This window comes from Otolemur garnettii, unplaced genomic scaffold, assembly GCF_000181295.1.
Source record: "Otolemur garnettii isolate 467f Iridium unplaced genomic scaffold, OtoGar3 scaffold00013, whole genome shotgun sequence".
NCBI classification, from domain to species: Eukaryota; Metazoa; Chordata; class Mammalia; order Primates; family Galagidae; genus Otolemur; species Otolemur garnettii.
Genome location: NW_003852408.1, coordinates 5,658,562 through 5,680,928, shown reverse-complemented (window position 1 = coordinate 5,680,928; position 22,367 = coordinate 5,658,562). Strand labels below are relative to the sequence as shown.

Genomic DNA, 22,367 nt, shown 5'->3' with positions numbered 1-22,367 from the left:
GAGCTATAGGCGCCGAGCCACAATTGTCTTTTTGATAATAGAGTTGTAGGAGTTCCTTTCTAGATTCAAATATAATAGAACCTCCATGCTTGACCACCTCTCTACATTGACCACCTTGTTAAAATGACCTAATTTTCATAGATTAGACATACACCACATGTAACTGTCAGTACAGCTGGCCTAGTCACCTCCATATGTTGACCAGTTTGTTATAGTCCCTTGGTTAGTCAGCTTGCAGAGATTCTACTAGTTCTTAAACATTTTGCAAAATTTTTTAATTAGTTGGTGGCTTTTCTTTCTATTTTTTCTTTTCTTTTTTTTAATACAATAGCTTTTAATTTTTTTTCCATTTGGTAGTTCTGTTTTTAGTTTTTAATTATTTTTGTTTTATTTTGAAGCAGAATCTCACTTGTCTCATTAGTAGAGGGCTGTGGCATCACAGCTCACAGCAACCTCAAACTCTTGGGCTCAAGCGATTCTCTTGTCTCAGCCTCTTGAGTAGCTGGGACTACAGGTGCCCACCCCAACGCCTGACTACTTTTAGAGACGGGATCTGGCTCTCGCTCAGGCGGTTCTCAAACCTGTGAGCTCAGGCAGTCCACCCGCCTCTGCCTCCCAGAGTGCTAGGATTATAGGTGTGAGCCACTGTGCCTGGACTCAGTTTATAATTTTTGATAAAGTCTACTTTATCAGTATTTTTTCTTTATAGTTTTTTTTGAGTTTTTTGTCCTATTGTAGGTGTGCATCATTTTATTTCTCTTTTAATTTTTCAAAAAAGTTAAATACCTTTGATTCTCATTTTTTAAGTTGTTGAACAAGAAAAGTATAGGAGACTCGCTGTAAAGCTGGTGTTGCATTTGCTCTGTATTTGTGTTTATTATTGTTATGCCTTAATAATAGCAAATTACTTATGGTTCTACTATTTTGGGGTTTGGGGTTGATTTTTTGAATTTGTTAAAGGCCTTGTAAAATTACCCTTATTCGTGAAACAGAGGTTCACTCGCTCTGTTTTATAGGTAAGGGGGCTGAGATTCACATAGGTTCATATAGGTTACATAACTTCACTAATGGTTTATAGTTCGTGATTATGCCAAAGCCACAAAAAACCCAGGTTTTCTCAAATTGCGTTTCACTATTAATTTTACTTTGAAGTATTTTCCTTTGTGATTCTGTTGCTGAAATTTTACTGAATTCTACAAGATATTAAATTAAATTCAGTCCCTTCATTTTGGATTGTAATGAATGTCCTCATTGAAAGCAGTATCATTGAAATTACTAAGTAGATTAGCTTTCTGAAAAAATAATTTCTGCTTAAAATTTCATTGAGTGACAATGTTGCATTTAACACTTTTTTTTTAAAATTTTTTTTCAAAGGTCTGTAAACAGATTTGGCTAGGATTATTTGATGATAGATCTTCAGCAATTCCAGACTTCAGGGATCCACAAAAAGTGAAAGAGTTTCTACAAGAAAAATATGAAAAGAAAAGATGGTGAGTGAAGTTTGTATTTAGACTAACATCTCCCAAATCACATTAATTATGGGTTAGGTTAGGCTGACACAATGAAGGACAGAGGGCAGGAAGGAAGGAACTAGGTAGGTAGATAGGCAAGTAGGTAGACTTACGTGGCTTTTTATTAAATTGAGCTCTTAAGGCCTTCTTACTTTATCTTTTTCTTTCTTTCTTGAACAGGGCTGCTGAGAAACTTCTGCTCTATTTTAACTTAACTCATATGCCTTGCAGCAGCTTTCTATTATAATTACCAGGACTTCTACTGTTTTTAAAAGGTTAAGGATCTTTCCTTCTAAGCCTTCTGTAGCCCTTTTATATTCTGTAGACTTTTTAGACCCATGAAGCCTCCTTTAAAAATCTTTATTATAGCTCGGCACCTGTGGCTCAAGTGGCTAAGGTGCCAGCCACATATACCAGAGCTGGCGGGTTCAAACCAGCCCAGGCCTGCCAAACAATGACAACTATAACCAAAAAGTAGCCAGGCATTGTGGTGGGCGCCTGTAGTCCCAGCTACTTGGGAGGCAGAGGCAGGAGAATTGCTTGAGCCCAGGAGTTGGAGGTTGCTATGAGCTGTGATGCCACAACACTCTACCCAGGGCGACTGCTTGAGGCTCTTGTCTCAAAAAAAATCTTTATTGTACTGGACATTGTGGCTCACGCCTGTAATCCAAGCATTCTGGGAGGCTGAGGTGGGTGGATTGCCTGCACTCAAGAGTTCCAGACCTAATCTCTAAAAATAGCTGAGTGTTGGGGCAGGTGCCTGTAGTCCTAGCTACTTGGGAGGCTGAGGCAAGAGGATTACTTGTGCCTAAAGAATTTGAGGTTTTTTTGAGCTGTGATGCCATGGCACTGTATCGAGGGCAACAAAATGAGACTCTGTCTCCAAAAAAAAAAAATCTTTATCAAGTATTTATTGAGTACTATCTTTTGTATACCAGGCACTATGTTCTGGTATATTTATAATGTAATTGTATGTCGCAGTAAGTTTTTGTTCAAAATATCCCTTACTTCCTACCTAAGAAATCAGTTTACTGCTTGGTTAAGAAGGGGATCTTCATACCCCCTTGACTAAATCCATCTGATGTTAATTTTTAAAAGGTAATTTCGACAGGTTTACATAGAGTTAGTCCCTAAGGCACAGCAGGCACTCTGTCCATAGAGCTGGTGTTTGGCTGTATGGGGGCTCTTCATTTGTAGCTATATAAGCACAATTTAACTATAGTTAACTATACGATTTAGTAGTTATGAACTCTTTTGGTTCATAACTTATCAGTATTGAACAGTGTATATTTCCTTCTTGAAAAGTTAAGAAGATGGGTCAGAGAGTCACAAATAGAATAGATAATGGGCAAGTAAACAAAGTCATATTTCCCTGAGAAGCTATATTTTAATTCAGAGAATGATAGATTCAGAGCTTGTTTGGGTTTTGAGGGAATACTTGCTGTGATTTATGTGGGAGAGGTTTTCACCTCATTCAGTGAGCATGTTAGCACTGTTGTAGACATTCTTTCTTGTAGGTAAGTCTGTTTTCCTCGTATAATCCTAACCTAATTTTTGGTTTCCTCAGCAGTGTAACTTTTACCAGTTGACAAAGTCAGTTTGATTAGTGCTTAACTAGGACTTCAGATAGGTTAGCTCCAGCTATTAGGAGAAAAGTAAGTGTGAGGAACAGGTGATAGAATTAAAACCATAGACCACCACCCCATATTTGTGAATATATTAATCATTCAAACCAGAAGTCAAATAACTAAAAATTTCCGATAATTATAATTCGTTTTAAATTTTCTTCCCTGAGAAACTAGATATAAACTTTTAAGTGGTAGATGGAGAGGGAGGGGGCCAAGACCTTACATTTTTACTCTAACCTCCAACACAACTATAGCATTTAACTGAAGAGCAATGAAATTGGTTTTTTACATAGTATAAGCACTATCCAAATGTTGTCTCCCTAAGAAAACTCACTATAGGGAAACTGCACTCAGTTTCCCTCACTGATGTTATTGTTATCCAAAGGGATTTTGAAATTGTTTTTTTGATCAGTTCTCCAAATCACTTCCCATGTTATAGAAGCTGCTTTACTTTGTCAGATGAGTCTTTTGAACCAGTAACTCTTACCTGATTTTATCCTTTGATAAGATTTGGTAGTACTGAAGAAGGTCTGTCATCAGTGGCGTGCCAAATTATAGGAAAGCATAACTGTATTCGTTCTCATGCCTCTTGTCATTTTCCCCATTTGTTAAAAAACAGTAGTTTTATTATTTGTGATTATTATGCAGTTTGATAACAGCTAACGCTTATGTAGTTAAAGCCTGTACTAGGAATTGTTCCAAGTGCTTTACATATGTCAACTTGGTTAAACCGCACAACAACCCAGTCTTCATATTATAGATGAATAAATGGAAGCACAAAGAGTTGAAGTAGTTTGCCTGAGGTTCACAGCCAGTGAGTGGTAGACCTGGGATTTGAACTCTGTCTTGGAATATATATAGTCTTCACCACCCAGTTTTCCTACTTCCTCCACCTGCTTGATATGGGGGATCAGAAGGAGGGTAGGAATTACAGAATTACAGCACGCACAAGGCTCTCACATAATTCCACCCTTGAAGTTAGGATTGCTGATATTTGGGCATTATATCCTTCCTGCCTCTCTTTCCTTCCTTCACTCCTCCTTTTCCCTGAATCCTATATTTACATGACTGGTATCAAACCCAAAATACTTATGAAGTTTTATGGGCCATCTCCTTGTCAGGCTGAGTTGCTATATAGTATTATATTATGCAAAGTTTAACAGTCTCTTTAAATATTTTTCTTCTGATGGATATTGGGTTTTTTATTTCCCAATTTTTTGAAATCATAGAGAACTATGGTATCATCCATATGTCTGTGTATGCTTAACTAAATCTTAAGGATAATTTTCTGAAAGTGTTACTTCTGGGGCAGAGAGTATACCTATTTATATATTTTAATACACAGCAATAGAATATTTATAAAGTTCACACTGGGGTCAAAGATGAATAAAACCTTAATTTGCATTTTTTTGGCTTGTTTTCATTTCTGTCTCCTGTGAATGGCGGCTTCTGTCTTTTTAAAAATGGGATTATTTTATTCTTATATATTTTTTTCTGATCATGAAGTAGTGTAGATTATCTTTATAGATATATAATAGGCCTTTATATTTTAGGCTATTAACCGCAATAAATGTTTCCCTACCATCTCATCTGTTTCTAAATGTTGTTTATGATTTTAAGATACTTTTGTTTTTACTATTCATGATGATGATTAACTGTATGTCTTTTGTTATTTAAAAAAGCAGTTATATGGTATTTATAGTCTTAGAAAAACCATAAGTAAATAATTGTCTACTTATTCTTACTATTGTCTTACTATTTCTAATGAAGAAATAGTCTTCATTACTCTTTCTCTGAGTATTTCAGTTAAGTTTAGTCTTAAGCTATCAGTTCTAATAAGTGAGAGCATTCTCAGATAAGATTAATGTTGAAGCAGTCTTACACAAAATCAGAATGGAACGTATCGTTTTTTGGTATAGAATTCTCCATGCTTTTCTTGGTTAATTGATTTTCACATGTTTTAGGTATGTCCCGCCAGAACAAGCCAAAGTGGTGGCATCAGTTCATGCATCTATTTCAGGGTCCTCTGCCAGTAGCACAAGTAGCACACCTGAGGTCAAACCGCTGAAATCTCTTTTAGGGGATTCTGCACCAGCACTGCACTTAAACAAGGGTACACCTAGTCAGGTGAGTGGTCTTTAAATCTTTGTAGAGATTCCTACTTAAGAAGGATTGGGTATCAAGAATTTGAGAATTTATAATACTAATGTATGTTAGTGGTTGAAATGTACTTATTTTTGTATTTCTTGCTGTTGCTGATGAGTTTCTTTGACTTTTCTGCAGCTTTCTGAAGGTATACAGGAATGTTGCTATAGCTCCCTGTCCTACAGTTAGTAAAACATGGGTCTTTGGTGTCCATCAGAATTAGAACAGTATTAGAAGGGATTTCTGAAGCAGTAGAATTTTCCCACATGACTGATTGTGAAGCATATTTAACATTGAAACACAGGTACCTTATTATACCTGAGTTTTATGCCTTATTCTAAAAAAGCATTTTCATAAGTTAGCACTTAAAATTTGTACTTCTTCACTTCATTATAGTTGACAGAACTGTGACAGATGTGTTTCTGTGTGACATTGCAACCTCTGTCCTATGTAAGAATGTTTCTGAGGCATAGTACTGGCCTTTTTAATAATACATTAACTAAGGCTTCTGGATAAATCACTCTGTTTACATAAAGAGTTTAACTGAAAAATGAAAAGAAGATTTAAGTTAGTGTACTGTAACTTCCTATATATAAATATGTTTTAGGTTTGGTGAATGAAGATAGTTTTATACTAAAATTTAGCAGCTCTGACTTGGAAAGTCGTTATAGGTGATGTGGTTTGTAGTCCCCAGTTGTAGGTCGCTCTCAAGGGCAGCAGCAGGAAAAGAAGCAGTTTGACCTTTTGAGTGATCTTGGCTCAGACATCTTTGCTGCTCCAGCTCCTCAATCGACAGCTACTGCCAATTTTGCTAACTTTGCACATTTCAACAGTCATGCAGGTAAGTGTTTCCTCTGAACTGCTTTTGCCAAGGTTGTGTGTAAAGCACCAAGAAACATCCATTCTTCAGTAAACTGAAGTATCCGTCCACACGGTCTGTTGAGGGTGTTTGGTTATCCATAGCTGTTCTGTCCCTGACCTGTAACTGTTGAGGTGTAACATGAAACCATAAAGCCGTGGTGCTTTTCAGTCACAAAGAGAGTATATTTTATGTCAGACCTCTTTTCACATGAGAAAGGCTTTTTTGTTTTTTTATCCCTTTATTATGGAAAATTAAAAATATTAAAAAATAACTAGATAATGTAACCTTTAAATTACTCATGGCTAATTTTATATATCATTCCACTTACATTTTTTTGAAGTAAATTTTAGACATAGTACTAGTTTATTTTTAAATATTATATGTCTATGTCTATAAAACAGAAGGGTTTATATTTTTCTTTGTTAAACATAACCAGGGTAGTATTTTCACTCTGTAAATAATAGTAGTAATAATAATTTATTAGTCAGTATTTGAATTCTCATTCCAATACAGTTTTTTCCATATACATAGACATATACACACACATAAATACATTTTATGTGAATCAGATTTCAAATAAGGGCCATACATTACAGTTGTAAGATATGTCTCTTTGGTCTTATGGGGTGTCCAGCCTATGGTGGTGGCTGCATGCTGATTTTGTTGAGGACTTTTTTTTTTTTTTTAAATCAGTTTTCCTTAATGTTTGTGTGGCTCAAGACAACTCTTATTCTTCCAGTGTGTGGCAGAAAACAAAACAGGTTTGACACTCCTTCTAGAAGTTCTTCCTTCATCCTTCTTATCTCCTGTATAATTTGTTTGCTAAGAAACTAGGTTATTTGTCCTATAGAGCTTTCTGTAGTCAGAATTTGCTGATTGCATGCACTACTGTGGTGCCTTTGACAAGTTCCTCTCCTCTTCATATTTGTTGGGTCTAGAGCTATGGTTCTCAACCAGTGGGTCGTGCATGACCCACAGGACCTATATTAAAAGGCCATGGCATTAGGAAGGTTGAGAACCACTGGTCTAGAGACTTGATCAAAGGTGTGGATGGGGATGTGCTTACGACTTAGAGTTTAAGAGCACATAGTTTTAGATTGTGTCTCTTTTTGTAATTTTAGCCATTGATACCAAGTGCCTGGGTTCATTATACAGAATAAAGATATTCTAAATTTATTCCTTCCATCAGTTATTAGGTGAAATGCTCATTTAAAAATCTTTGATTAGGCTTGGTGCCTGTGGCTCAAGTGGCTAAGGCACCAGCCACATACACCCAAGGTGGCGGGTTCAAATTCAGCCTGCACCTGCCAAAAACAACAATGACGGCTGCAACCAAATATAGCCAGGTGTTGTGGTGGGCGCCTGTGGACCCAGCTACTTGGGAGGCTGAGGCAGGAGATTTGCTTGAGCCCAGGAGTTGGAGGTTGCTGTGAGCTGTGATGCCATGGTACTCTACCCAGGGCAACAGCTTGAGGCTCTGTCTCAAAAAAAAACAAAAAGGAAAGCTTTGATTATCCTCAGACTTGATTTGTATACGAAAGTCAGAATATATGATTTTTTTTCAATCATATTTGATATTTAGGTAATGAGTTGATTTCCTGGCATTTTCAATGGTGGCTTTCTTTCTTTTAACATTATTATGACTTCATAGATTTAAACATGTGTTAAATATCAAATTTGTTTTTCACTTGAAATTTGAAGACTTATTGTTACCCATGTTAGTGTTCACATTATCCTATCTTTGGAACAGGAGCACCTTTAGATTGGTTCCTGAAGTTAAGACTCTCTCTCTCTCTCTTTTTTTTTTAAGAGACTCAGACTCATTCTGTCACCCTCAGTAAGTGCTGTGGCATCACAGCTCACAGCAACCTCCAGCTCTTGGGCTTAGGCGATTCTCTTGCCTCAGCCTCCCGAGTAGCTGGGACTGTAGGCGCCCGCCACAACACCCAGCTACTAAAACTCTTCCTTTGACATAACTCTTGCAGTGTTTGTGCAACCTGACCCTACCTCATACCCAGCTTTAATGTGTGTGTGAAAAGAGTTTAATGTATTTCACCAGAAATTACAAATTATGGCGTTTAATTTGTTAACAGATATATAAACCCTGCAGACTTACCTAGGTAGTATTTAAAAATCGATTATTGAAGTGTAGATTGAGTCGTGTCTCCTTATTTGTAATAACAGCATAATATAGTAGTATAAACCCGGACTTGACAGCCGAGATGAGCTGTGTTCAAATGCTGACTTTGCCAGTTTTTATCTGTGTAACATTGGGGAAATCAGTTAACCTTTCTAAAGTTTTTATTCTATAAATTGGCTTTGATAATTTTCAAAGTGGTAGGTTCAAATGAGATGACACGTCTACGGGGATTAGCATCTAAATACTGTTTCCTTTCTTTTCACATCCACCCCATACACACACACATTCACACATGTGTGTACACGTGTACATATGTGTATTTACATAGATTTAACAAAAAAGATTGTAATTTTTATTCTGTTTTAATCTTTGTATCTTAACTAAGATTTCCTAGATTGTTTAGATTTATTTCTTAACAGTTTAGCACTTTTGGGGAGGTTTTGGGTTTTTTTTTTTTAGTATAGTGATTTATGCTTAAATTGTCTAAAACTGTACATTGTATTTATACTGGAAATATGTGTGGAAATGCAAAATACTGTATAGGTGATTTAGAGCATTTCTGTCAGATGAATTTGCTGAGGGCTGGCGGTTTGCATTCTGTGGGCTGTTTTTTTTTTTTTTTTTTTTGAGAAAGACCCCCAAGCTGTTGCCCTGGGTAGAGTGCCATGGCATCACAGCTTACAGCAACCTGCAACTCCTGGACTTAAGCGATTCTCTTGTCTCAGCCTCCCAAGTAGCTGGGACTAAGGTGCCCGTCACAATGCCCAGCTATTTTTTGGTTGTAGTTGTCATTGTTATTTAGCAGGCCTGAGCTGGATTTGAACCCACCAGCTTTGGTGTATGTGGCTGGCGCCTTAGCCACTTGAGCCACAGGCACCCACCACATGTGGCCTGTTTATCTTTCTCTTTGATGTGTATCTGTTTCTCATTAAAGAGGAACAACAACTATCAGCAAGACTCAATTTCATTAATTTATTGTCCAAACTGCCTTTGTACTTTTTGAAATACTGTTTAAGAAGTATCTTTACTATTTTGTTATATTCTGTTTAGTTTGAATTTCCTTGTACTGAGATTGCTTGAGAGTCCAGATAGTATTTTTATATTATTGAATTTATTAGTATTTAATTTTCAAAGTTGATTTCCAGAATTTCATTCTGTATCATTTATAACCAGTCATTGAAGGTAGTAAATAGATTTGGTACCTAGAAGTACAAACTAGTACAAGTACTACAAAGCCCTTTCTTGCTACATTGAGTAAGTATTCGACTAATGTGTTTAGGGCTCTGTTTGGAAAACACTGAGAAAATACAAATGTGATAAGAAATGGGCTTGACTAACCAAATACTTATGTTGAACCGATTTTTTTTCCTGCTAGTGTTTGAAACATGTTAGATGTAGATTTCACTCTATGATGTTCTAAATATAAATTAAATGCATTATTATCTACTATATATTCATATATGCATTAAGTTATAAGCTATAAACTAGCTTAGGGACCTAATTCCCATTTCTACAAGGGACAAATGTATTTCATTTGTTCTCAAATGCACCATTATAATAAATTGTTGAGAAAATAGGAATTTGCCTTTTGGAATACAGGTTGAGTATCCCTTACCTGAAATGCTTGGGACCAGAAGTATTTTAGATTTCAGATTTTTTAAAAAAATTTTGACATATTTGTATTATATATACTTACAAAGTGATTTTCCTGATCTAAAAATCTGAAATCCAAAATGCTCCAGTGTGCATTTCCTTTGAGCATCATATTGTTTATAAAGTTTCTGATTTGGGAGCATTTCAGAATTTGAATTTTCAGATTTGAAATGTTCCACCTGTATAACCCGCTCTGATTATGATTTTATGGTTATATGATCTATGTGTTACATATTGTGGCCTAGAACTTACGTCTTTTAGTGGAATTTTCTTCTTTTTAACATGGTATTTCAGAAGCTGTAAATAAGTTATAGAATCACAGCAGTGGATTTGTGAGTTAAAATGATCTAGTGAATTCACCCTTCCCACCCCCCATTTTGTTAGAGAATAGGGAGAGCCAGAGCAATTGAAGGACTTGACTAAGGTTATATAGTTACTTACACTAGGATGGAATTTTCTGATTCTTAACCTACGTTCATTTTTCTCTAAATTGTACTTACTGGTCCTCTCAACAATATTAAACGATAATTATATTATCTGATTTTTCTGCCATATAATCTGATAATTATATTAATTATATTATCCTTTAATATTGTATGGATATTTCTTCTAAATCATTTCTCAAGAAGTTTATTTTTTAATTTATCTTAATAGAAACATTTTTTGTCTGTTAACTTATTTCGGTTTGTTTACCAGTAGAATATATATATATATTCATTGCAAAAGTTTGGCAGCCTCAGGCAGACATAAAGAAATGATACCGGAAGTCCTGCTGGAGTTAACTAAGATGCAGACTTTCTGTGCAATACCTTATTTAGCTTGTTCTCACATTATATAAAAATACTCTCCAGCTTTTAGATATAGCCATACCCATTTGCAAGATTGTTTCTTTACCAAAACTTCCTAGAAGTAGCATTGCCCACAAATCCCCGGGAGTAGTTCCCTTACTGTGTTTATGACTTCTAACCTTTCTGTAGCTGCTGCATGTGCTTAACATTCCCGTTCCACACGCCATTTCTTATTCTCATCATATCTTCAGGAAAATTCTTATCTAACATCTGTTTTAGGCTTTAAAAATTTTTATAATTGTTTTATTTATTTATATATTTAAAATTTAGGGAAGTCTAGAATTTTGCTCTTGGGTTGAAGACCAGTTGGGAAACACAGTTTGGTTGTTTATTCTGCCAAATATGAGCTGTAGTTATAATTTCTACCCACCTTTCATTGTTTCTTAAATTTTAAGATAAGGCTCAGAGCTGATAGCTCAGCAGCTAGGGCACTAGCCACATACACCAGAGCTGGCAGGTTGGAATCCAGCCTGGGCCAACTACAACCAAAAATAGCCAGGCGTTGTGGGGGTGCCTGTATTCCCAGCTACTTGGGAGGCTGAGGCAAGAGAATCGCTTAAGCACGAGAGTTTGAGGTTGCTGTGAGCTGTGATGCCTCAGCACTCTACCGAGGATGACATAGTGAGACTCTGTTTCAGAAAAAAAAAGAAAGAAAGAATTTAAGATAAGTTCAAAACAGTAGACTTCTAATAGAGTATAACATCTTCATAGAACGTGAAGGCCTTCAGTTTATTTGCTGATCACATCCTTGTTAAACAATAAAGGCTTTTTTGGTTGGTTGTTTTTCATTTTTATGTGACCATAGGGAGACATACAGTAGAACGTTCATAGGTGACCAGCTCCTTAAGTTAACCTAGTTTCACAGACTGGACCTGCACCACATGTACGTATCAGTACAGTTCCTTATGTTGACCAATTTGTTATAGTTCCTTGGGTCAACTTATAGGGGTTCTACTGTATTTGGAAACTTTAAAAAAGTATTTAATTTGTGTCATTAAACCATCTTTGCACTGTTCGTTTAGATATTTAGCTTTTGGATTCAGTGACGTGTTCAGAATGTATTCCACATCTTTGTTTGCTTTAATGTAATGCCTGTTGTTAGTGCTTATGAATTTGTTTCCTTTGTTAATACAGTTATCTTTACAGTACTGGTGGTGAAGTCATTCACAGAGTATTGTGTACAAACTTATCAATGCAGAAAGTATTTTTGGAGACTCTTATAATTGGGTTAAATGCTGGTAAGATTTAAAATCTGATTTTGAAGTGAATTCTCTATAAAGTTTGATACATGGAAACTTTTCATAAACTTCTTAAAATTCATTTGTCATGTATTTTCATTTATAGTTTTCATATTCATTAACATATGTTGTTCCTTACCATTCACAGCTCAGAATTCTGCAAATGCAGATTTTGCAAACTTTGATGCATTTGGACAGTCTAGTGGTTCGAGTAATTTTGGAGGTTTCCCCACAGCAAGTCACTCTCCTTTTCAGCCCCAAACTACAGGTAGAGCTTCTCTAGCATTATGCTTAAATGTTTACTTAAAAAAAAAAATAGCTGTAGATGTAATTTTGAAGATTACTCTAAACTTAAATTCTATAATTATCTGATTTTAATATAGTTCTATCTTACAAAGCTCTGGGGAAACCTGAATTCTACATTTTTCTATGTTCGTTTATTTTTCTGCACTCTTTGGTATGTTGTCTAATTGACAACGTTCATTCTCCTCTTCCTGCATAGGAATCGTTTTGAAATCTCCCATGCACAAAGGCATGAAAATACTAGAAGTTTTTTTAGGTTCATGGAGCACATTGATTTAGGCTGATAGATCCCCGAATAAAGGAAGCTGATTGACTACTTCCATTGAAGTAAAAATGTAAAAGTAATTGTCAGGGCAACAACCTGGGAAAAAAATTTTAAATGTTACTAGTCAGTAGTAGACAATTTAATTATGACTTTAATCAAATTTGGAAATAGTTTTCTGTGCAGGAATTGGTCTTTAAACATCAATTGCTCTCCCATAAACTACTGTTTTCAGAAACTCATTGAACTTTTATTTAGATCTTTGGTTGATTACTTTTCTTTCAACTTTTAACTCTGTGTATTGTGGTAAAACTTTTTCTTTCAATTTTCTTTTTTTTTTTTCCTTTAACTTTCATCATTTACATAATTTCTGGCTGTCCAGCATTTAGAATGCTTTCATCTAGCTGCAGTTTTGGTGAATTTACTTCAGCTTTTCCTCTCCAGGCCACTCACAGTAAGTTCTGTTGTCACGTAGGCATCTTTCACTAATTTGTATGCTTTTGCTCAATTTTGTGTTTTTCCGATTATAGATTGTTAATCATTCTTTAGTGAGAACCCTTGATTCTCATGTTTACTCTCCCTCCTCTATCACTAAACTCAGAGAACATAATAATGCACAATAAAAGGGTTAGTTGGTTTCATAATTAAATCTTTATTGAAATAGAAATTCTTTATAGAAATTTTGGAAGTTTAATATGTACATTGTTTCTTAGCTACTTGTAACTGATCACAGTTTAAAAAATACAGTCATACCTTAGTAGCCTTAATTGTAAACAACCAATTTAACTCCTGAAATAAATTGTATCAGCATATACTTGTTTTAAAATGTCTAAAAAATTGATCAATACAATGTATTTGTGTTTAAAAACATTATTTTATTGATGATATTCTGTGTTTAAAATACCATTGTGTCTTTGGCATCACTTTAATATATAAATGTCTGGAAACATAGACTAAGTTATATTAATGTAACTACAGAGGTTGCCAAAAAATGTATACCTATTTAAGAAAGGAAAGAACTGTATTAAAATTATAATACTCTAGTCATATTTGACTTCTGCAATTATAAGAGATACAAGATATGATATACAAGATAACAAACATTATGAGTATATATTGAGTATTTTAATTTTAATTCAGTTTTTCCTTAAAATCAATATACATTTTTTGGGCACCCTCTGTATTTTTGATGGCTGAAACTCAGGTTTAGAAATAAGTAGTATCTCAGAAGCATAGGATCAAAAGCATAGGATGAAATACATTGGTTTTAGATAGTAGTTTAGGGACGTCTGTAGAATAGAGACTAATAGTGATCCTTAGGTGAATTGTACTTTATAAATGCAGGCCAGAAATTGTTGTTATGTGTTATGTACTATACACTGTATTTTTTATAACTGTATGATAGGGCATGATTTTACTGTGGACATCATGCATATTAAATTGCTATGGGAAATTAAGTAATAGTTTTTCAAGTGAAGTAAGTCTAAATCTCAAAGACCATCTTCTGAGAAATTCTGGATCAAAATAATACATCTTAAACATTGTTAATCCTTACTTCTGGGATTTGCTTAAACCATGTTGCTGTGCAGCTACAAAAGCTTGAATCTTGCAAGTAAGATATTTAACATCTTGTTTGCAGTCTATATAGGAAAACTAATGGAGGGTCATAGTATAAAGCTAGATGTTCTATACAGTAACTATAAATCTTAAGCCAGATAGTACCTGGTTACTCCTACCATTAATTACATTCTTCACTGTAAGGTAGATAATAAAAATAGAAGCATGTTAGAAACATGTTATGGTCTTTGAAAAGGCTACTGTGGTCTTTGAAAATCTAGTTTCATACATAAAGTACAAAAAAAGTCATGAGTAAGCTGAATGCCACTTTTTTTTTCCCGTTTTTAATTTGAGAGAGAGAGAGTCTTGCTCTGTTGCCCAGGTTAGAGTGCTGTGGTGTCAGCCTAGTTCACAGCAACCTCAAACTCCTGGGCTCAAGGAATCCTTCTGTCTCAGCCTCCTGGTAACTGGGACTACAGGTGTGGCTGTAGAGATTGGCTCTCACTCTTGCTCAGGCTGGTCTTAAATTCCTGAGCTTAAGCGATCCTCCTACCTTGGCCTTCTGGAGTGCTAAGATTATAGGCTTGAGCTACTGCACCTGGCTTCCAGTCATTGATTTTAAGGATATAAGATTGTTTATGGGACATTTAATTTAGGAAGAAAGGATTGTATAGTCATCTAAAAGGTATTGGGAAAAATTTAGAAATTTCAAGTGTTGTGTTTATTCTATTACAGGTGGAAGTGCTGGATCAGTAAATGCTAATTTTGCTCATTTTGATAACTTCCCCAAATCCTCCAGTGCTGATTTTGGAACCTTCAATACTTCCCAGAGTCATCAAACAGCATCAGCTGTTAGTAAAGTTTCAACGAACAAAGCTGGTTTACAGACAGCAGACAAATATGCGGCTCTTGCTAATTTAGACAATATCTTCAGTGCTGGGCAAGGTATTAAACTTGAAACAACAACAGCAACAAAATTTGAATATTAAATGATGCTCTAAATTTGCTTATTTTATTAAAATTTGAGGATGCTATTGTTTCCTCAGTTGTTGTATAGAAATTTTGTCCATACTAATATTCCAAGTAAAATATTTACTTGGCACATTTTGGACCTGAAATGTCAGCTGTAAAACTGAAGGTGTAGAAAGTGACATTAATCATTTAGTTTTAAAAGGAGACAATGGAGAAACTCGTTCACTGAGCTGACTGGAGGGTTACCTGGTGGTTTCTATAATATATTCATTTTGAACTATTTCTGTCTATTTATATCTTAGTGTTTTTTCTTAAATTCATGATTTCTATAGTATTTATTTATTTTGAGACACAGTCTCAAGCTGTTGCCCTTGGTAGAGTGTTGTGGTGTCACAGCTCACAGCAACCTCAAATTCTTGGGCTCAAGTGATTATCTTGCCTTAGCCTCCCAAGTAGCCGGGAATACAGGCACCCACCCCCCCCACAATGCCCGGCTGTTTTTGTTGTTGTTGTTGTTGTTGCAGTTGTCACTGTTGTTTTAGCTGGCCCGGGCTGGGTTTGAGCTCGCCAGCCTCGGTGTATGTGGCTGGCACCCTACCTACTGAGCTATGGGCGCCTCCTTTATAGTATATTTTTATACCCAGTTTTGTTCTTAAGGCCAGTAGCCTCTAAAAATGCCTGTTAAAATGGTGAACAGCAGAGGTATTGTGCTAGACTGGATTCTACATTTTGATATTTGGACCTGTTTTTCTCCTCTCCAAAATAAGGATGATAATGGCATTGAACTCAGAGTTGTGTTGTATATGTTATTGTATGTATGGCATTTGAACAGTTATTTACATTTATACTGCCACATAGTAAGTGCTCATCAGTAAATGTTTCCTGTTAGTACTATCTCTAATTTTTGTCATGGAGAGTCCTGGGAAAATGATATTTTTAATATTGTTTATATTAAGTCCAGCATTTTATGATGTTATATGTTCACTTAAATGAGAGCCACCTGTCTTGGACATGGTAACATAGCACTTTGATAATTTCTTCTTTATATATGATCTAGATGTGTTATTAGTACAGAGTTTTAGTTTTTGTTATGGAAATAGTATTATCTTTATCACAGTGGTGTGTGTAGCAAATAATCTTGTTTATTATTGGTTAGATTATTTATTAGATTAAGAGTTTAGAATGCTGTTCATTTATTTGTTCAGCTACAAATCAGTTTGCCTGTGTTTCAGGCCAAATGTGATTGATACATTGAAAATATAATGTTAGGTTCAGCGCTTGTGCTCAGCGAGTAGGGCACCAGCCACATACACCGAAGCTGGTGTGTTCAAGCCTGGCCAGGGCCTGCTAAACAACAATGACAACTGCAACCAAAAAATAGCCAGGTGTTGTGGCAGGTGCCTATAGTCCCAGCTACTTGGGAGGCTGAGGCAAAAGAATTGCTTAAGCCCAAGAGTTTGAAGTTACCGTGAGCTGTGATGCAACGGCACTCTACCGAGGGCAACAGCTTGAGACTCTGTCTTAAAAAAAGAAAATATAACTTTTAGTGTAATTTGGTTTTATTTATTTGCAGGTGGTGATCAAGGGAGTGGCTTTGGGACCACAGGTAAAGCTCCTGTTGGTTCTGTGGTTTCAGTTCCCAGTCAGACAAGTGTATCTTCAGACAAGTATGCAGCCCTGGCAGAACTGGACAGCGTTTTCAGTTCTGCTGCCACCTCCAGTAATGCATACACGTCCACAAGTAATGCCAGCAGGTACCTCGTCTTAGCCAGCATTTCTGCTTTGTCTTTTATCTTTCAATTTTTTTTCACTCTAAATAATACAGTAGAACCTCTATAAGTTGACCAGCCAAAGCGCTGTAACAAACTGGTCAACATAACCTCCATTGAGGACATGTGGTATATGTCCGTTCTATGAAAATTAGGTCAACTTAAGGCGGTGGTCAGTTATGGAGGATCTACTTTACTGTAATATGGTTAAATAATGAGTATTTGTGGGCATAATGTAAAAATTTTTGAGTATTTTTGTGAACTAGAGGAATTTCTGATTAAAATATAATTGCCCTGATTTTACATTTTCATTGAATTGGAGATTTTACTACTTTCCATCCTTGAACCCCATACTGTATTTAAGAATATGTGAACATCTCAAATTAACAATTACATGCAGATTGTACTCAGCAGATAAGCCATTTAGCAGTGTAATTATATACTTTTGAGATATAGTTTTTAGTCTTGAAGACTAAACATTGAAAATACCATGTCGTAGGCTTAGTTATAAATACACATTTTGAGAAATGTTTGCACTGGAGTCCAGCATCAGTTCTGTATTTCTTCTATGTCAGATATACAAATAGACACTTGTTCAGACGTATCTGTTACAAAGGAAGTCTTGGCAGTAGGACATGTTTTAAGGACATTGTGCTTTCTAAAAACTCTTCTACTCTTAACTTTATCTTAGAGTTAAGGAAACAGACTCAGAAGGATAGGTGATTTACCTGTACAATGTTTTATTCTTTTGTCTTTACTATTCCTGTGGATTTTATCTATTTCTTTCTTTTCTTATCCTAGTAGTTTATTTTCTTTTAGCACCTTTTCTGGAAAGAAATGTTAGGATTACAACACTAGCTATTTGGGGTCTCTGATAATAAATTTTCTGTATGCCAGATGGGAAAGACTAAATCCAAAGAATAAGATTTGGGATGGTTTATATATATATTTTTGCTTTATTAATATTGTCTACGTTAGTCATGTGATAGTGGTCTATAACAAGGTGGCCAAAAAAGTCTGGAAACATAGACAAGTTGTTGATAACATGGTTTATTGACTTTACATCCCAATACATTTGTGGTTCACAAAGTCTGATCCCTGGACACCTGAGAACCTTGTAGGGGATCTGTTAAATCATTTTTCGTTTTTTTTTTTGTTTGTTTGTTTTTTTTTGAGACAGAGCCTCAAGCTGTCCCCCTGGGTAGAGTGCCGTGGCGTCACAGCTCACAGCAACCTCCAACTCCTGGGCTCAAGCGAGTCTCCTGCCTCCGCCTCCCAAGTAGCTGGGACCACAGGCACCCGCCACAACGTCCGGCTATTTTTTTTTGGTTGCAGCCGTCATTGTTGTTTTTGGCGGGTCTGGGCTGGGGATTCGAACCCGCCACCTTACGTGTACGTGGCTGGCGCCTTAGCCGGTTGAGCTATAGGCGCTGAGCCTGTTAAATCATTTTTCATAATAATTCTGAAATTATGTACCTTTTCATTAATTGATGTGTATATTGACTGTGCAAAAACCATGGCAGGTGGGACTTACTGGGCCTTGGCATGACAGTGCCACCAAACTGTACTGGTTGTCATCTAATATTCTTCGCCACCACCACACTTTCAGCTTTACTTATGAATATTCTTGGTTCTGTTTTTTTTTTTTAATGAATATTCTTGATGGAGCAGTAACAGTTTTTCATTTTATTAAATCGTTACCCATGAAAATGTCTTCTTAATTTTCTATGTGTTGACACTGGCATTGTGATGTATGATGTGTACAGTTTTATTTGTTTCCATATTTTATGGCTACACTTTTTTTCTTTTTTTGTAATACCGACTCTTTTAATGTTTGTTTCCAGCAATGTTTTTGGAACAGTGCCAGTGGGTGCTTCTGCACAGACACAGCCTGCTTCTTCAAATGTGCCTGCTCCGTTTGGAGGTATGTGCTGGTTTTTATAAGAAACTGAACTGTATATTGTATAGCGTTTTCTTAGGGGTACCAGGAGACAGTCAAAGCAATGATTTATTATTAGAAAGCTTGAAGTTTCTATCTCAATAAGTATAGTGAACAAATATTTTAAATTTCATATATAAGAGGTACTAGAATTTTATAGTATATTTTATAATTTTTTAAAGCTACGCCTTCCACAAATCCATTTGTTGCTGCTGCTGGTCCTTCTGTGGCATCTTCTACAAATCCATTTCAGACCAATGCCAGAGGAGCAACAGGTAAGAAAAAAAAAGACAGATTGTGGAACAGTAAGCTTTGGGGAAGGTATTTATTGGAACATACACCATCTGATTAACACTAGAAAACGTGGCCTCTTTCTTACTGAAGCAGATTGCATATGGATAGAAGAGTTTATCCATAGAGGACAATACTAGCTGAAAGTTTATGAAATTCTAGAATTGACACTTGAAAGGGACCTTAAAAATTATTTGGAATCTACCCTCCCCAGTCAGGGTCTTCATTTTTCAGGTAGGGAAGCCTAACACGGACATGAGACTTTTTAGAACTACACAGATAATTCATAATATAGGTGGGACTTGAACACAGTAATTTTGACTTATTTGATGATCTGGTTTCAGAATTATTGGTTATAAATCATTCAGTCTTAATAGAACAATTTTATGAGAAGTTTTTGTCACCTCCTGAGAGTGCATCAGATGAATTTATGTGTTGCATGAGTTCTTAATAATTAGTTCTTTCTAGAGTATATCTCTTTCATGGTGTTAACATTTTTTAATTATGGGATCCTAACTCAATTTTGGGTATAATATTGAATGTTTGCTCTTTTGAAATTTTGTATCCCTAATTGTCTTTTACCCCTCCTTTTCCCTTTTTCTTTAATACTGCATGATAGTCACATCTTTCTCATATTGTACTTAGTAACCTAAACACCAGAGCTATTTGCTGTTATCTTGGAATGTCAGCAAGTGTATGTGGTATGGCTGGGTATACGTTACAGCTAGAGTTTGTAAGCTTACTAATTTTATAACTGAAGCTTAAACATCACTTATAGCAGATGTTGATATGAAATCTTCAGAGAGTAGGTACTTGTATGTAACACTATAATTAAGTTGAACCATTAAGAATTGATAGTTGTGGACGGTGCCTGTGGCTCAGTGGGTCGGGCACTGGCCCCATATAGCCAGGGTGGCGGGTTCAAACTCGGCTCTGGCCAAACTGCAGCGAAAAAATAGCTGGGCATGGTGGCAGGTGCCTGTAGTTGCAGCTACTCAGAAGGCTGAGTCAAGAGAATCGCCTAGGCCCAGGAGTTGGAAGTTGCTGTGAGCTGTGTGATGCTATGGCACTCTACCGAGGGCGACAAAGTAAAACTGTCTTTAACCCCCCCCCCAAAAAAAAAGAATTGGTAGTTATTAGTAAATAGCTTTTGTCATTGACCAGATTAAAAGTTATTATAACTAGGAATTTGAACCATTACCACTATATCCCTTTTCACATCACTTGTTGGTTTCTGGCAATAAGTAACAAAGCATTTGAATTTCACACCAAATTTAACTTTCTAAAAATGGTTTGTTTTAATTCAAATGTATCTAATTACTGATTGTTTTAAAGTTCCATTTGTACTATTTTTTCTTTAGTTGTGATCTATGCAGTGTTTCTATTTTTTAGCATATTATTTTGACTTAGTGGAATGAATTTGTGAAATGTATGATGATATAACAGGTTTTTATATGTTATCTCATTTAATCCTCAACTCTCATCAAATAAATGTCTAAATCACCGTGACAGTTGACGGAACTGAGGCCCAGAGCAGTTAAGTTGGTGTGTTTTGAGTACAGCCAGCGAAATTTGTGTTTAAATTCTGATTTAGTATTTACCTGCTGGGTGATCCAAAGAAAAGCATTCTGTCTTTTAATGAATAGGGTAAGGATGACAGGGGGTGTTCTCTAATATTTTTTGAGTGTTAAAGTTGTTTGTAAGATACTGTTGATGTGTTATCACCCCATTTAACAACTAAGGAATGGAAACTCAAATTATACCTTGAGCTTAATTGTGTTGACCTAATTTCTCCGAGCCTGTTGTTTATATCTGTAGAATTTGCTATTTATTTCAATTGAGCACATATTGTACATTTCTGTTATTTTATGTCCTATCTAGAAACTTAATTTTTAAAAGACTTTCAGACTATATATAAATAAGCAAAATAATAAACCTAATGACAGAACCATCTTTGAGGTAAGCATAAGAGGAGAATAATAGGTTGAATTCACTGCATATATACAGTAACCAGAGACCACCCTAGTGACCTGTATCATCAAATTTGACAACAGCCCTGACAGAGAATATTTTTCAAAGCTTATTAGAAAGATAAAGCCATTTTGAATTTATCACATTGATTACCTTTTTAGGTTCTGTTGAATTGACTAAATCAAAGTAAATGTTAACTGTGTATGTTTCTGTTAAAGCCAAAATATAAATAATACTTTGACAAATGCTTAGAAGTTGCCATGATTTATATCATAAAAATTAATATTCTTTGGGTTTTTTTTTGTTGTCCTCAGATATGTTTATATTGCAAAATTATGTGTTGGGATTGCCTTTGAAAGAGGCCAGTGTATAATACTTCAATGTGAAATTTGAAATTTCTGTCATTATATCTTCTTAAAATACACATTTAAATAATCTTTTTCCCCCCTGGATGTATTAACCTTTGCAGCTATTTTTAAATTTATTTTTACTATATTACATAGAAACCTTCATTAGGAGGTTTAGGAGACTAGCCTACATGGCCTAAGGCCTTTTAAATTCTCAGACCTTATGATACTTAGCATCCCCCCCAACCCATGATATTTAATTAATAGAGGTAAAATAATTTTCAGTTAAACAGTAGAGCCTTCTGTTTAAGTTGACCTAATTTTCATAGACCAGATATTCACCACATCTATGTATTAGTACAGCAGGCCTAGTTCAGTGTGTTGACCAATTTGTAGTCCCTGAGGTGGTCAACTTAAAGAGGTTCTGCTGTATTAGGAAATTTTCGTATAAGTCTTAAGTCTCTCTCCCCTTGGTCACTCAGTGAATAGCCTTTATTTCCTATATTTATTTTAATGAATGGTTTTAAACATTTTGTTTCTTCCTAAGGAGATAAACTTAGAAAATACAGAGCTGACCAATTTCATAGATAGGCTATAGTGCCTATGCCCTGTTTTCTTACCTAGGTGGAAACGATTTGCAAAGTTAATGGATTTGCCAAAGGGTTCAAAAGTAAATAATGGTTGATCTAATCTAAGTACCCAAGTATGCTTCTAAACTAGCACTGTTTCCAATCCAGTACAGCTGCCTCAGTGTTTACAATTTAATTTTGTCTGCTCGGCACCTGTGGCTCAAGCAGCTAAGGTGCCAGCCACATACACCTAAGATGGTGGGTTCGAATCCCCAGCCCAGGCCCGCCAAACAATGATGGCTGCAACCAAAAAATGGCCAGGCGCTGTGGCGGGCGCCTGTAGTCCCAGCTACTTGGGAGGC

The 22,367-nt window shown here is 35.7% G+C and overlaps 1 protein-coding gene across 3 annotated transcripts in view; it reads left to right on the top strand.

The window, feature by feature from the left end:
• The window catches only part of AGFG1 (ArfGAP with FG repeats 1), a 74,028-nt gene that overhangs the window by 42,996 nt on the left and 8,665 nt on the right, over window positions 1–22,367 (top strand). For 2 of the 3 annotated variants that reach the window (XM_003784886.2, XM_012802277.1), the window contains exons 3-10: window positions 1,375–1,490; window positions 5,104–5,266; window positions 5,972–6,125; window positions 12,174–12,293; window positions 14,883–15,092; window positions 16,693–16,873; window positions 18,733–18,812; window positions 19,010–19,102. In XM_003784886.2, coding sequence (XP_003784934.1) covers window positions 1,375–1,490; window positions 5,104–5,266; window positions 5,972–6,125; window positions 12,174–12,293; window positions 14,883–15,092; window positions 16,693–16,873; window positions 18,733–18,812; window positions 19,010–19,102 — 1,117 coding nt within the window. The remainder of the gene's footprint in view (window positions 1–1,374; window positions 1,491–5,103; window positions 5,267–5,971; window positions 6,126–12,173; window positions 12,294–14,882; window positions 15,093–16,692; window positions 16,874–18,732; window positions 18,813–19,009; window positions 19,103–22,367) is intronic. The other variant, XM_023510348.1, reaches the window with a different exon arrangement.